Source organism: Lutra lutra, chromosome 5 (assembly GCF_902655055.1).
Source record: "Lutra lutra chromosome 5, mLutLut1.2, whole genome shotgun sequence".
In the NCBI taxonomy this organism is placed as follows: domain Eukaryota; kingdom Metazoa; phylum Chordata; class Mammalia; order Carnivora; family Mustelidae; genus Lutra; species Lutra lutra.
The window spans coordinates 39,865,256-39,881,481 of NC_062282.1; the positions used below are offsets into that span (position 1 = coordinate 39,865,256).

General features: G+C 37.9%; 1 protein-coding gene across 2 annotated transcripts in view; it reads left to right on the forward strand.

Annotated features, from left to right (window-relative positions):
• Positions 1-16,226, forward strand: part of NDUFS4 (NADH:ubiquinone oxidoreductase subunit S4) — a 111,098-nt gene that overhangs the window by 80,709 nt on the left and 14,163 nt on the right. For both annotated transcript variants that reach the window (XM_047729802.1, XM_047729803.1), the window contains exon 4: positions 8,120-8,193. In XM_047729802.1, coding sequence (XP_047585758.1) covers positions 8,120-8,193 — 74 coding nt within the window. The remainder of the gene's footprint in view (positions 1-8,119; positions 8,194-16,226) is intronic.

Consider the following 16,226-nt stretch of genomic DNA (forward strand, 5'->3'; position numbering starts at 1 on the left):
TTTTTTCTTTACTCTAGCATTCTGTGAATTGTCAGACTCATAAATACTTTTTTTATTTCTGGAAATGCATGTTGTCTTGTAGTAAATTTCTCGGATACAAAACATGTTTATTAATAGATCCAGATACTTATAGTTCCTCTGTAAAAGGAAGCCAAAGTAATCGGAATACAGATAAACCTGTATTCAGTAATTGATATTTCAGTTTTTCTTATTTGTAAATGATCTATATATTTAATGATCCTCCATCACTTAATTTAACACAACTTTAAGGTTTCAGGTTAACAAAAAGATTTGGGAAAACAATTTTAAAAATTCATCAAAAAACTTTTATCCTGCTTTCATCTATTTAATTCACTTGTTCTTGGGACACCTGGTTGGCTCATTTAATTAAGCATCCAACTATTGGTTTTGGCTCCATTCATGATCCTAGGGTCATGAGATTGAGCCCCAAGTAAGGCTCCACAGTCAGTGAGGAGTGTGCTTGGGATTTTGTCTCTCCTTCTGCCCCTCCCCACTCTCATGCATGTGCGTGCTCTAAAATAAATGTTTAATTCTCTCATTCTCAATAATTATATTTAGATAACTTAGAAAATTCATCATATTGTTACTTTTCTTGCTGACAAGTTCTGTAACAGAGATAATGTGAACATATTTGACTACTAAGCCCAAGTAGAATAAAAGTTGTATGTCTGCATTATATTCACTATTGATAACTTTAAAGACCTATTTTAATTAAACCAACAAACTTAAATTAGCTTTGATGCTGAATATGCATTAATATGAAAAGCATTAGGTTAGTTTCTCTTTATATCTGAGAAGTTTAGGGATACCTTAATTCAAAAAATGCTTAATTTTCTTTAAACCAATTTAATAGAGCTCTTTTACAAATTAATTTTACCAGTACCATCTAGATAAAAAAAAAAAATCTGTAACACATATATTTAGACACATGTAGACATACAGACAGATGTAATGGAGAACTTACAACTTCTATTTTAAAATTACTGCCATGAATCAGGTACAGTAATACACAACTCACTAAGTATAAAAGAAGTTGGATCTAAGTTCTTTTTCTAGTAGATAGAATAACTTAAGTTTACCTGCTCAGTTGGCTAAATATTTTTTACTAATATTTCTGGAGGAAACATCTACTTCACTTGAGCTGATGTTGATAGATTTGCATAGGACCTTTGAGGATACTTTTTTCTGGTGTCCCAGTTGATTACAAATGAAACATCAACCCTTGGGCCATTGTTTTGATTGTGGGCCCCTAGGAAGGTGTGGTGTGGGGGACCCAGATGCCTGGCCTTGGAGCTATTGTCGCTGTAAGGCCAGTAGCTTGGCAGACCTTTGTTGGTGGTGGTGTTCCCCAGTTCTTTGAAAATGCTCATCTGTTAACCACAAGTTCAGTCAGTTGTCTCCCATCATGTTTTCTGCTTATTTATCAATCCACTAATCTCAGGAAATAATCCATTTACAAATAGGGCAGCTAGAGCAAATTGGGTTATCTCGTTTATTATATGGAGCCCCGGAATGCTATAGGAAGGAACCTTCCAAGTGGGCTTAAAGTCTGCGGCAGATTCATCTTTGAATAATTTACCAATTAATGTGAATGGGTCAGATTCTGGGAATGGCTTTTAAAGACCAGTCGGCTGTTCTGTACACTTTTTTAGTCCACAAAGCGATCAGGTTAAAGGTTAAGGATCCTGGATATCCTCCTTGAAGTTAGACCGTCCCGCTTTTTGGATCCAGTTGTGGGCTTCACCAAGTCCCACCAGCATGTGCACAAACTGACAAGATCTGGCAGCCTGGGGTCATAGGCCCTCATAATGACCCTAATAAATTCTTCAGAAAACATTGGGGATCCTCCTTGGGTTTAGGAAATTCTTTAACTATGGTTTTTAGTTTGATCTTTGACCAGGGAGTGAATCACCCTGCAGCCTCAGGTGATTTTATCATAAAAGATAACCTTTTTATAGTCTCATCAGAGTGGAATGGCTATTCAGATATAGGATTAATAGAATGTTGAATACTCAGATAAAGGAAGATTGAGGGGGGGCAATAGAAATCATGTCAGTTTTACTTTTTTTAAGTACCTCGTGTGTCTTTAATTTTTCATTAGCCTTTTGCTTCATTTTTTTAAAATGAAGCAATTTGATACGTTTTGCAAGCTTCTAAATACCAATTAAAACACATATCCCATTCTAAGTTTGTTCACTTCAAGAACCCCTGTTTTCAAGTGGATTTCTTAAATGAATGATCTCATCTAATTGGAATGTTTGCTGTAATGGCCATTGTAATTCCAGGTTGTCTCTAATAAAATTTTGACGTTTTTCTAGATATTTAAAGCTTCTGAGACTCTAGTTCTTAGACAAAATATGCAGGTGTGCCAGAAGGTGGCATGCCTAACTTTTTAGAATTTAAGGATCTCCCTCTCTCTTTTTTTTTTTTCCCCTCCTCCCCTGGCCCACCCCACGCAAGCTGAGCCTTTGGGTCTCAGAGCCAAACTAATACCTAAAAGGGAGGTGCTACTGCATTGGGAATTTTGTGGTATTTTGCAGTATACCTCATTGCACAGAAATTTTCTTGAGGTTGGCAGTGATACAGTGTCAATCTAATCCATTCTGCAATCAACTTATACTAACCTGGGAATCTTTGAGTTTGGTGGTGAATATTCTAGAAGTTTTTGAGTTCTTAACATGTTCCCACTGATTCTTGGAGCTTTTTGGCTTCCAGCATCCCCACTAGCATTAACCTTTACACAACACAAGACAACAGACACATATACCTTAATATATTGGCAGTAACCAAGAGATGTTACTGTGTCCTGGCCATGAGATAGCCCTTTGTGTACCACCCGTATTTTCCATCATGGAACCTTGGACTGGGGAAAGGATTGAACTATCAATACCAACAAACAGGGTCTGGAGGCTCCATATCAGTGGGAAACTGCAACTGCCACTAACAGTTTCCATATGGCTCTTGGGATAGAATCAAGGACTAGGGGTTTTCACCAGTTAAACCGGAATTCCAGAATTGTGATGTTATCAGCAGCTCCCAACATAGGACTGACTAGTAAGTCAGTTAGCTTGAGACTGATAGCGAGTGGAGCTCAGAATCAGGAAGAACTTACCCATGGCTCTTGGAAATGGTGAAAAAGACCAAGAACTCAAGGGTTTGTGGGTACCATACACCTGTCACTCATTGTCTCTGAATGCCATCAGAAAGTTGCTTCAGATCCCACTGCTGCCATTAAATTGGTTAAAAACAAAATTCAGCTGAGTAAATTTAAAGAACAAATTGGTTTTATTCAATGATTCATGAATCCGGCAGCATTCCACCTAGCAAATAGAAAAGCTTCTAAATGGTGTGTGAAATGAAAGACTTACAGGAAGAAGGGGGCAAGGACAAGGAAAGAGCTGATTATCTCATCTCTCTGGTATTCCAGATTAATTCTTTTAAGATAACATTCCTGAGAGAAATTGAAATTGCAGTTATGTTAAAGTGAAGTCTTGGTTTGCTGATGTGGGGCCAAGTACAAGTGACTCCATTTTGGGCCTGTTGTCTTTTTGTAACAGTTTTCAGTTGGGGTTATTATGCATAATACAAAAATGAAGATTCTTGTACATATCTTCTGGTGAACCTATGACTTCATATTAATATGCTAATTAATCCCTGATCCAGCCAATTTCTATTAAGAAGTTTAATTCTGAAAAAAAGGAAAAGAAAAAAAGTTATTCTGTTAATTATCTATCCTTATGCCTATCCATTTAATGACACTGGTAATGTGATGAGTTTTGCTCTAGAAGACAGTTAATTTTGAATAGATTACCTTGAGTTTGTGGAGGATTTACTTTATGCTTTATTAGGTTGGGTCTCTTTCAGTTTTACTAGTCCTAAAACATAGTGTTAAAAAAAATAACAAGGCACAGGGGCACCTGGGTGGCTCAGTTGGTTGAGTGTCTCACTCTTGGTATCAGCTCAGGTCTTGATCTCAGGGTCATGAGTTCAAGCTCCAGGTTGGTCTCTATGCTGGGTGTGGAGCCTACTTAAAATAAAAATAATAAAAAGGCATGGCCCTTTTGAGGTTTCAGTGGAAAGGACAAGGCTCTTACCAAGTCCTTCTATCTCCGTGGAACTTCAAACTCAGTCTCCCCTGTAGCAAGGAAACAGCTGCTGAAATCTCTGCTTAGTTCTTTGAGCCTTCTCAGCTACTGTTTTAGAGCCTTAAACATTTGTGTGCAGTTCAGAAGTTCCCTCCTCTGCAGATTCCTCCTTTTCACTGTTACCTCTGCTAACTTTCTAGCTGCTCTGGCAGTCCTAAACTCCTGTCTCCAGATTGCTTGTGCTGGTAAGACTGGCTTTCTGCTTGAGTTCTTGATGGTCCTAACGTCTGGACCAGAGCGTACCTTTAGAGGAAAAACTATCAACTGGAACTAATCCTCTGTGGCTCCCTCCTTTCAAAAGTTGAATCCTCGGGCGCCTGGGTGGCTCAGTGGGTTAAGCCGCTGCCTTCGGCTCAGGTCATGATCTCAGGGTCCTGGGATCGAGTCCCGCATCGGGCTGTCTGCTCAGCAGGGAGCCTGCTTCCCTCTCTCTCTCTCTCTCTCTCTCTCTCTCTCTGCCTGCCTCTCTGTCTACTTGTGATCTCTCTCTGTCAAATAAATAAATAAAATCTTTAAAAAAAAAAAAAGTTGAATCCTCTCCATTTTCATTCCTGCTTTTGGCCACTCTGTTCCCTTCATACAGTTGGGCTTTTTTATTGTCTGTAGTTTATTATGTAATTGTTAGGCAGATAAGTCTGATTTAATAGTAGGTAAATCTGCCATTACCCAAATTGGAACCTTAGTAATTAGGAACTGAGCAAATGAAGTTTAAAAATATAAGTAAAGATTGAAAAGAGAGTTTATTTATACTTAGAGGAGGGTAGGATATAAATGATTCATGGAAAAGATTTATTGTAAACCATGAGAGATACTTGGGATGGACCTCTATATGCTGAGATAGTGGCCTCTCTCTGTATTCCTAGTGGAAGGAACAGACTGAGCTGGTGGGAACTTACAGGCTACATTTAGAGAAATACTTAGCAATCTGTTTGACTAGTTGGTTACCTCCAAGGGGAATAATTAAAAAGACTGGAAACTGTGTTCTGATCATATTGTAGAAGTGCTTGAATGCTAAAGTTTAAGAAATTTAGAAATTCTTTTGGTAGACAATGGGAACTATTTTAAATTTTATTTATTTTTTTAAAGGTTTTATTTATTTGACAGAGAGACAGCAAGAGAGGGAATACAAGCAGGGGGAGTAGGAGAGGGAGAAGCAATCTTCCTGCTGAGCAGGGAGCCCGATGGGGGCTTAATCCCAGGACCCTTGGATCAGGACCCAAGCCGAAGGCGGCAGCCTCATGACTGAGCCACTCAGGCACCCCTCTTTTTTTTTTTTTTTTTAAGATTTTATTTTATTTATTTATTTGACAAACAGAGATCACGAGAGGCAGGTAGATGGAGAGGGGAAAGCAGGCTCCCCGCTGAGCAGAGAGCCCTATGCGGGGCTCCATCCCAGGACCCTGAGATCCTGACCTGAGCCAAAGGCAGAGGCTTAACCGACTGAGCCACCCAGGTTCCTCCTTCTTTTAAGTTTTAAAGTTGGACAATGAGTTTGAGAGTCGAACTTTAGGAAAGTTAATCTGACAACGTGGTGAAGGGTAGATTGGAGTTGAGGAGGAGGAAAGATTAGTTAGGAATGTATAGCACTTTGGGTAAGGATAAGAAAGGGTGAAAGCTACTTGTGGCAATATACTTAGAAAAGAACTTCAAAATAGAGGAGATGGAGAATAGGAATAGAAACAGGATGGTGGAAAAATGTTGGCTTATTGATGCAGGTTGTTACTGTTCAACCTATGTAATTTTTCCTAAATAAAGTGAGAAAAATAAAGGCTATACCACCTTTGCAGATTATAGAGCTCTTGGCTCCTGAGTTTTCCCTACAGTTTTTCTGTTTTGCTTCCTGTTCTCAACTAAGCTAACATGAATGTCAGCACTCATCATATTATAGGATCAGGGGCTCCTAGGTGGCACAGTTAAGCATCTGACTTGGTTTCAGCTCAGGTCCTGATTTAAGGGTTGTGGGATCCAGCCTACCGTCAGGCTCAGTGCTCAGTGGGGAGGGAGTCTGCTGGAAATTCTCCCTCTCCCTTCTGCTCATTCCCTCTCTTTAAAATAAATCTTAAGAAAAAAATTAACTGGGGATGCTGAGTGGCTCAGTTGGTTAAGCGTCTGCCTTCAGCTCAGGTCGTGATCCCAGTATCCTGGGATCCAGCCCTGCTTCAGGCTCCTTGCTCAGCAGGGCGCCTGCTTCTCCCTCTCCCTGCTGCTCTCCCTGCTTGTGCTCTCTGTCAAATAAATAATCTTTTAAAAAAATTAAAAATAGGGGCGCCTAGGTGGCTCAGTGGGTTAAGCCTCTGTCTTCGGCTCAGGTCATGATCTCAGAGTCCTGGTATCGAGCCCCACATCGGGCTCTCTGCTCAGCGGGGAGCCTGCTTCCCCCTGCCCCCTCTGCCTACTTGTGATCTCTCTGTCAAATAAATAAATAAAATCTTTTTAAAAAATTAAAAATTAAAATCACTGGATATTTATGTTGACATTTTTGTTCTCAGTATAGTTTATCTAAACTATCAACTGGGAACTCATTATGTGCTTCGAAAAGGAGGGATCAATATAAAATTGTGTTATTGGTACTCATACAGCTAACTGATGGGAAGCTCTTTTTCTTTCAGGGTGGGGGAGGGGGTATGGTAAGAATATATATCATTATAGAGATCTCATAGGAGCCCCAGAACAGTAACCATTGTAGAGGACTAGAACTTAAGCAGCAATAATTTGTGGATCTTTATTTCAGTGAGGGTTACTTCTTGTATATTCTCTCCCTGTATATCTCGTGTCTTCTCATTATCCATATTACATCCTAAATGTTTACTTTCTTACTTCCACATTTCTAAATGATGTTTCACAGAATGTTGTATTCACCTTTGAGAGATTCATAATAAACATTTGTAGCAGTGTTCTACCTTTTTTTTTTTTTTTTTTGAAGATTTTTATTTATTTGACGGGAGAGAGACACAGCAAGAGAGGGAACACAAGCAGGGGAAGTGGGAGAGGGAGAAGCAGACTTCCGGCTGAGCAGGGAGCCTGACACGGGGCTCGATCCCAGGACCCTGGGATCATGACCTGAGCAGAAGGCAGACACTTAACGACTGAGCCACTCAGGCGCCCCAGTGTTCTACCTTTTTATAAATATACTAATAAAAGTGATATTTCTGAAATTATGTGATATTTTGTACATTTTTTTTTAAGGTTCTGTGTAGACTTGTAAACATTATCACTAATCCTAGGTTGAAAAACTCAATTAGATGTTGATTCTTGGAGCTTTATTTGTTCATGGGGCCATATGCTTAATTATTGTCTGTAATGATGGAGGGTTCATTTAGATGTTATTGCCATCTGTTTTTTGAGATAATGATGATTCCACTTGCACTCACCAGTAGATTTCTTGATATTGAATTTATAAGGTCAATTTGAGAATTCCTTTGGGATTTTTAAATTCAATTAAATCTTTTTTTTTTTTTTGAAGAGTTCAATAAATGAGTTTATTAAGGACTAAAAATTGCTGAATGTCTTTATAGTTACAAATTTTTTAATTTGACAGTACAGGTTAGAAAATCTGAGTTTAACACAGGGAAATATATTTAAAAAGTTAACATTTTAAAATAAGATAATTTCAGGGCGCCTGGGTGGCTCAGTGGGTTAAGCCGCTGCCTTCGGCTCAGGTCATGATCTCAGGGTCCTGGGATCGAGGCCCGCATCGGGCTCTCCGCTCAGCGGGGAGCCTGCTTCCCTCTCTCTCTCTGTCTCTCTGCCTGCCTCTCTGTCTACTTGTGATCTCTCTCTGTCAAATAAATAAATAAAATCTTTAAAAAAAAAAATAAGATAATTTCATTAGTAGTATACTTATCTGATATTATAGCAAGTATTTATTTTCTAACATTGTACTTTACTTAAATAAGCCTTTTTTCCCTGCCAAAGCTTAATGTTAAATCCTGGAAAAAAATTGTTTCTTACAGGGCTGATCCCTTGTCCAACATGGTTCTAACCTTCAGTACTAAAGACGACGCTGCTGCCTTTGCAGAAAAAAATGGTATGTTTGGTCTGTTTTTGTTTTGCTTTGACAAGTGAAATCAAGATATGATTTTATGTTCTTGACCTTAATCAGAACCAGGCAGGAATATAGAATTTGAGTTGAAAGACATCTTGTAGTATGTCTAATCTAGTGGTTTTTAGATTTTTTTATACCATCAAAACACCTCCCCCCTCCAAAAACTAAAATGGAATAACCACATAACATGTAAAAGCCAAAATGCTCTAATTAGAAATAGAGGCAGGGAGTAAAACTAATTTATCTCCTACCTTGATCATGGCTTGCTCTGCAAAATCACTGATACTTAGTTTTTAAACTCTAGTTGAATGTCTCATAAAGCAGCCTATTCCAGTTTTTTTTTTTTTAAAGATTTTTATTTATTTATTTGACAGAAATCACAAGTAGGCAGAGAGGCAGGCAGAGGGAGAGGAGGAAGCAGGCTCCCTGCTGAGCAGAAAGCCCGATGTGGGGCTTGAACCCAGGACCTGGGATCATGACCTGAGCCGAGACAGTGGCTTAACCCACTGAGCCACCCAGGCACCCCAGCCTATTCCAGTTTTGAGACCTCTGTTTATTCTTACTTTGATCCAAAATCTCAAATCTATAATTCTATCTTGTAGCTCTTTAATTATTTGGAAAATAGTTATCATTACCTTATTCTTTAATTTTCCTTAAAATTCCTTAAAGTACCTTAAATTTCACGTAAGCCTAAATGTCTGTGGGTCACTTTTCTATATATGGTGAGTATAACACCAAGCATAATCTCACTTTACTATTAGATTAATGCAGCCTAAGAGGGTATTAGTTTTTGAGATAGCTACCTAAAACTATTGTTTATATTGATGCTACTATCAACAAAAAAAATACAGATTTTTTTTCTCCATTATCTATTAAGCCATGCAACATGGTAGTGAAGAGAAGTTTTGGAGTCAGTCCAGTCTAAATTCTGATCCTTATTATGCCACTTAGACTGTATATGATTTTGGATTAATTTCATAATGAACTTAATGTTTTCTCATTGTTGAAATCATGAGACTTTACTCATAGTCTACCTAATCTAGTACCTGATGCATAATAGTTAGTAACTATTGGTTCTGACCCTTAACTCTCTACATCTGCTATTTCTGCTGTTTCTCTCTCTTGGATTTGCTATACTACTGTATATTTGTACCTAATGCATTCTTCTTTTCTAAAATGGTCAGTTGAATTTGAATCTGAGTTATTTATTTGAATGAGATAATGTCTACTTAAGTATATTTTTACTTTAAGACAATAAATAAATGTAAAAGGTTATTACTGTTACTAACATATTTGACTTATAAATGTGAAAGCACTATAAAGCTTATTATCTAAGATATTTGCTTTTTATTTTTTTATAGATTACCATTATCTCCATTTTTTTTTAATCAGATAGAGATCACAAGTAGGCAGAGAGGCAGGCGGGGGCGGGGGGAGGGGAGCAGGCTCCCTGCTGAGCCTGATGTGGGGCTCTATCCCAGGACGCTGGGATCATGACCTGAGCTGAAGGCAGAGGCTTTAACCCACTGAGCCACCCAGGCGCCCCAGATATTTGCGCTTTTTAAATATTTTACCCTTAGTATTATATAGCTTATGATTAAGAGTGTGAGGCCAAAGTGCCTGGGCTTGGATCCATGTTGGTCTCTTACTATTTGTATGTCTTTGTACTTCTGTTTTCTCCTATGTACAATGGGCATTGTTATGAGGATTGAATTAGTTAATAGAAGTGTTTAGAACATAAGTAAGAACATAGTTAAGTTTAATTGTATATAAGTTTATCTTATTCTTTTTAGACTTTTAAAATCTGAAAAAAAATTTCTAAGTAAAGCTTCTTATTAAAACATGTTCTTGGGAGTTTCAAAATTTCTTAATTACGGAATTATTCTCAAAGTGGTCATAGTCTTTAAAATATTATTTTGATTTAAATTACTTTTTAATTAAACTGTAATATAGCTTATCAAAAACAGTTCTATAAATGTTTTCCATCTTTGCAGCCTACCATATTTTGTGTCTGACACCTTGAAAATTATTCATTTGAGATTTGCAATGTGAGTTTAATAACAGGAAATCTAATTAAATTGTTAAATCTCTGGTTACAATGTCTAAGTGGTCACCAGGACTGCATGACTACAGTTGCCATGTGAATTGCAGGTGTGAACTAGCCACTGCTGCTGTTGAAATCACATGCTTTCTCACTCTGATTTCTGCCTCCCTGGGAAAGAAAACTGAAGAACATTATCAAAGTCAATAGTGTAACTTGCAAAAGCTTTGTAGATAGTATCTTATAATACTATAGGCTAAGAGTGGATCAGGAATTTTAACCTACAAGGTAGTAGGAACCATATCCATCTTAGTCACTGCCTTGTCCCCAGCACCTAGCATAATACCAACATAATGGACATGGGTTATATGGTAAAATTACTGACTTTCTAAAATACATTCTCTACTTAGAAATTTGAAGCCAGTCTCATCTCCTGGGAGAGTTCTCACTGATTATTCCATCCTTAAATTCACTATAATTACTTGTGATCTGCCTCATTTATCTAAACATTCAGCATTGTATATTATATGTAAAAAGACTTTATATATAAAGTCCAGTTTCTCTAGTTATTGAGGCAGCAGGTCTAAGCAAATCATTGAAATGATACAGAATCATTGGGGTGGGGGATCTTTTCCAACTACCCACATCTCTTGGGTAGGTGGATAGTGGTAATATTCAGAAGGTTTCTCTCTCCCCTCATACCTAATAACATTTTGTTGTGAGCTAATGCTGTTGAAGGTTGGGTGAACCAATGTTCTGGTTAGTGAAAGCATTAGAAAGAAATGATTTAGAACTTGTTACTAACATATAACAACTTGGATTCAGAGACCAGTAACTAGGACTCTCATTCCATAACTGTCTGGTTTACCAGAGATCTTGAGCAACTCATGTTTCACTAAACTTAATCTTTGATAAACATGTTCTTCCTCTTTGAAATGAGAAATTGGATTGGATAATACTCAAAAACTATAGACTTAAGGATATTAAGCTCACGGGCCAACTCATACAGTTTTATTTCTTTACTTTCTAGCCCAATAACTTATTCATTATATGCTCTAGAGGGAAAATTTGTTTTTGTTGATATTGTTGATTCTGTGTTGATAATAAACAAAAAAATCTGGCAAAAGTCCATTTAGGAATATTAAATGTTTGCCTTTCAGTAGTGTCAAGAAACAGGTTAGGGAAAATCTGCCTTTAAAAAAAAAAAAGATAGTTTGTATATTCAGGGACTGTTCTGAAAATGAGCAACCTACACCTTTCATCCCCTTTCTTCAGTTTCCTGTTTTCCTTATTTCTTTTTTTTTTTTTAAAGATTTTATTTATTTATTTGACAGACAGAGAGGCAGGCAGAGAAAGAGGGGGAAGCAGGTTCCCTGCCGAGCAGAGAGCCCGATGCGGGGGCTCGATCCCAGGACCCTGGGATCATGACCTGAGCCGAAGGCAGAGGCTTTAACCTACTGAGCCACCCAGGTGCCCCTGTTTTCCTTATTTCTAAACGGTTTTGAGAATCAGTACAATGAAGAACAAGATTTTCAGATTCATTTGCTTCCTAGAAATTTTTTTTTTTTAAGATTTTATTTATTTATTTGACGGAGAGAGATCACAAGTAGATGGAGAGGCAGGCAGAGAGAGAGAGAGGGAAGCAGGATCTCTGCCGAGCAGAGAACCCGATGCGGGACTCGATCCCAGGACCCTGAGATCATGACCTGAGCCGAAGGCAGCAGCTTAACCCACTGAGCCACCCAGGCGCCCATGCTTCCTAGAAATTTTTAATGCCTTCTAATTATATTTTGGTCTCAGGTAATGAGTATCATCATCACAAAGTTAACATTCATAAGACTAAGGCTTGAGTTTGTCACTCTGCTAAATGCTTTTTTTTTTTAAGATTTTATTTATTTATTTTGACAGAGAGAGATCACAAGTAGTCAGAGAGGCAGGCAGAGAGAGAAAGAGGAGGAAGCAGGCTCCCTGCTGAGCACAGAGCCCGATGTGGGGCTCGACCCCAGGACCCTGGGATCATGACCTGAGCTGAAGGCAGAGCCATAACCCACTGAGCCACCCAGGCACCCTGCTAAATGCTTTTCATTTGTCCCATTTATCCTCACTGCAACTCTGTGAAACAGGAACAATTATCATCCCATTTTGTAGATCAAAGAAACTGAGGTTTTAGAGACATTAATTAACATTAGTTAACAAGGTCATTATACTTGTAACTGAATGAACAAGTTTTATTTGAACACAGTTGTATTCTTTCATTTATGTATTGTCTATAACTGTTCTTCAGCTGCAATATTAAAATTAAATAATTGTAATAGAGACCATAAAAGCCCCCAAAGTCTAAAAATATTTTCTATTTGGCCATTTACAGAATTTATTTACTAATTTATGGTCTAAACTATTATATAGAAATACACATATACACAGTCTTAAATATCAAGACCCTTCTGTGACATTTTTCTAAGTGCAAAATACTCTTTTTTTTTTTTTTTAAACATCTTGAAGGGCCTGTGCTTAAGAGATAGATGTCTCAAAATTCAGAGTTCTTCACAAGGGCACCTGGCTGGCTCATTTGGTAGAGCATGCAACTCTTGATCTTGGGGCTGTGAATTCAAGCCCCACGTTGAGTGTGGAGGTTACTTAAAATCTAAACAGGGGTGCCTGGGTGGCTCAGTTGGTTAAGCCACTGCCTTCAGCTCAGGTCATGATCCCATCCCAGAGTCCTGGGATGAGTCTTACATTTGGCTCCTGGCTTAGTGGGGAGCCTGCTTCTCCTTCCGACCCTCTACCCTCTCGTGTTGTTTCTTTCTCAAATAAATAAATAAAATCTTTTTAAAAAAATCTAAACAATGACAAAAAACAAAGCTCTTCACAATATAAACACATCACTAGGTCAGTCAGAAGTACGGACCTAGCTTTATGTGTCCCAACTCTTTGTCCTGCCTTATCCCCAGGCTTGTTGCATATTTTCTTCCATCTACAACTTTACTCGTGCTGTTGTTCCTTTTCATCCTTAGTCCTACCAAGAACTACAACCTACCCCTTAGAATACAGTTTAAACATTAACTCTTTCCTGCACTCTTTTCTTATTCCCCTTTCCCACCTCCATCTCCCAGCCTTTACTGGATGTGCTTTCTCTTTTAATTTACGCAGTAATTTTTTCCTTTCTTACAGCTTTTACAGTACAGTTTTGTACTTTTTGTATTGCGTTCCGTCAGACACTATTGTTGCTGTCACTGGGGGCTAGGCTGTGGGGATCAGTAGTTAAATAAGGCATGTCCTTGTACTCAAACTAATATTTTATTCTTCCTACTGGATTATAAGCACCTACATGGAAAAAAACACCCAGTCCCACTCATCTTTTAATATACTTAATAAATATTTGGTGAGTTTGAACTGTACCTGTAGTGATGTTATAAATTATTTTCCAAATCATGTTTTAAACTTTTTAAAAATCACTTTAAATTATTTTTAATTGTTCTTCCAAAAGAACTGTTACTTCCCTGTAACTAGAAATCGGGAGAAAGAAAATTTATAGAATGATTAGCAATTTCTTCTATTTTAGTGTTCGTAAAATACAACCAATGGTTCTCTAATATGGAGCTTATCTTGAGTTTATTAACAGATAAACTTAAGAGGATTATTCCATAATGTTAGAGATGTTTTCCAAGGTGTAAGTTACTTGTTATAAACTTTTTTTTAAGGATACAGAGGCCTGGAAATTAATAAAATAAGACTAAGATCAATCACATATTTCTTAACTGAGAAGACCCAAGTTCCTAGATTTCTCAGTTCAATATTTTTTATATGATACTATGCTGCTAGTAGATCTTAAAAATTGATCATTATGATGTAGGAAATGGTTGGGGTTCAGAGCTACAGCTGAGAAAAGAACTCTTGAGATGTCTTTGGTATAAAAAAGTGGTTTTATTAAAGCATGGGGACAGGACCCTTGGGCAGAAAAAGCTGCACTCTGGTTGTGATGGGTGACTGATTATATAATTTCAAGTTGGGAGGGGGTTAGGGACAGCATAGACCTTTAAGGAATTTTGGAAACAAGGTTTCCAGGATCCTGAGGGGGCTAGCTATTGTTAGGAAAAGGTCATTTATTACTGTTCGGTAATAGCTCAGTCCTGAGACACTTCCGATGTATCTCCATGGGCCATATGCTTGAAGGGTGATTGCTGAGTATCTTGGAGGTTAGAGATAAAGTTTTCAAAGGAGTTTTTTTTAAATGTTAAGACTTACAGGATTCAGGGGTGGGGGGGGGGTTGGGATAAGATTGCCATTTGCCTTTAGGGAAGTGTCAACATTGAGGCCCCTAAGCTCCTTTGGGAAAGTCACTCCTGCCTGTTTCAAGGACTTGGCGGTGGGCTGTAGGCGGTGAGGAAATTTTAAGTTTTTTCTTTTGCCTTTGTTTCCCACATGATTTAGGTCAGCACTATCCAATATGGTACCCACATATGACTATATAGCACTTGAAATGTGTCTGGTTCAAGTTGAAATGTGCTGTAAGTGTAGAATATACACTATTTCAAAGACTAGGTATAAAAATTATCTAAAGTTTCTGTATTGATTACATATCTAAGTGATAATATCTTGGATATATATTGGGCTAGGAAAATACGATTAAAATATTTCCTAGTCATTTTTTAAAGTGCCTCCTAGGAAATTTAAAATTATACTGGGGCACCTGGCTGGTTCAGTTAGAAGTGTGTACAGCTGTTGATCTCGGGCTCGTGAGTTTGAGCACCACATACATTGGGTGTAGAGATTACTTATATAAATAAATAGATAAACTTTAAAATAAATTTAAAGTTATTTTAAAGTTGTATGTAATTCACATTATTTTTCTATTGGACAGCACTGATCTATATAGTACTTAGCAACGCACAGAATATACATTCTACATATTCTAAAGATTTCACTAATAAATATTCTATAATGAATGTAAGAAATAGGAAAACCTTATCCAACTTTGAAAACTTCACATTTTATGTATATATATATATTTTTTTTAAGATTTTGTTTATTTGACAAAGATCACAAGCAAGCAGAGAGGCACACAGAGCCGGGGGTGGAGGTGGGGGGGGAGCAGGCTCCCTGCTGAGCAGAGGGTCCATGGGGCTCAATTCCAGGACCCCCGAGACCATGACCCGAGCCGAAGGCAGGGGCTTAACCCACTGAGCCACCCAGGCGCCCCTACATTTTATATTTTTAAGAAATATAGTTCTGTTCTTTATTCTTACCCCGTATGAATCCAGGATAAGTAGAAACTCTTATGTTACATGTAATATAATAATGAAATAAAATAGCTAAAAGAGACCTAAATTATACCACAAGATCCCATTAATCACCCATTTTTCATTTCTTAACCATAAAAGGTATTGTGCAGGTTCATCTTTTTATATAAGAATTTTATGTAAGAATATATAATTTCTGAGACTAAAAGAAGTTCTCTTCCTCCTGCTATTAATAACTCCTGTAACTACCCTCCCTGCTTCTGTTTTGGTTAGGTCTCTCTTCTCACAGGATTTCACTACGGAGGACTGATTCTGTGAAACTAGGGAGTGGGAAAGAAGAAAAGATTGAATGGCCTCCCTGTGGCTTTTCCCCCTGCTCCCTACCTTCCACTCCCCCAAATCTTACTTCTCAACCTTCCCCAGCATACACACTAAGTAAAGAAGATATAAATACTCCTGTGTCTTTTGGCTTTAACCCCAGGGCCTCATCCTGAAGGTCTCTCTTTGAGCTCAGCAAATATTCCAGAGGAACTCTTCAAAGATAACCTTTCTTTGTAAAAAGAGAAAAGAGTATCTGGGGTTTCCTCTGAAATGTAGATGAACCTCACTTTAGTTCTTTGTGTACTGAAAAGACCCACCTTTCTCACCCATTGTGGCTTTTGTCTTTCTTAGTGTTTCATGATAGGGTTGAGGGCGGGGAGGAGAAGCTGCATCAACGGAGAAAGGAGGAGAAA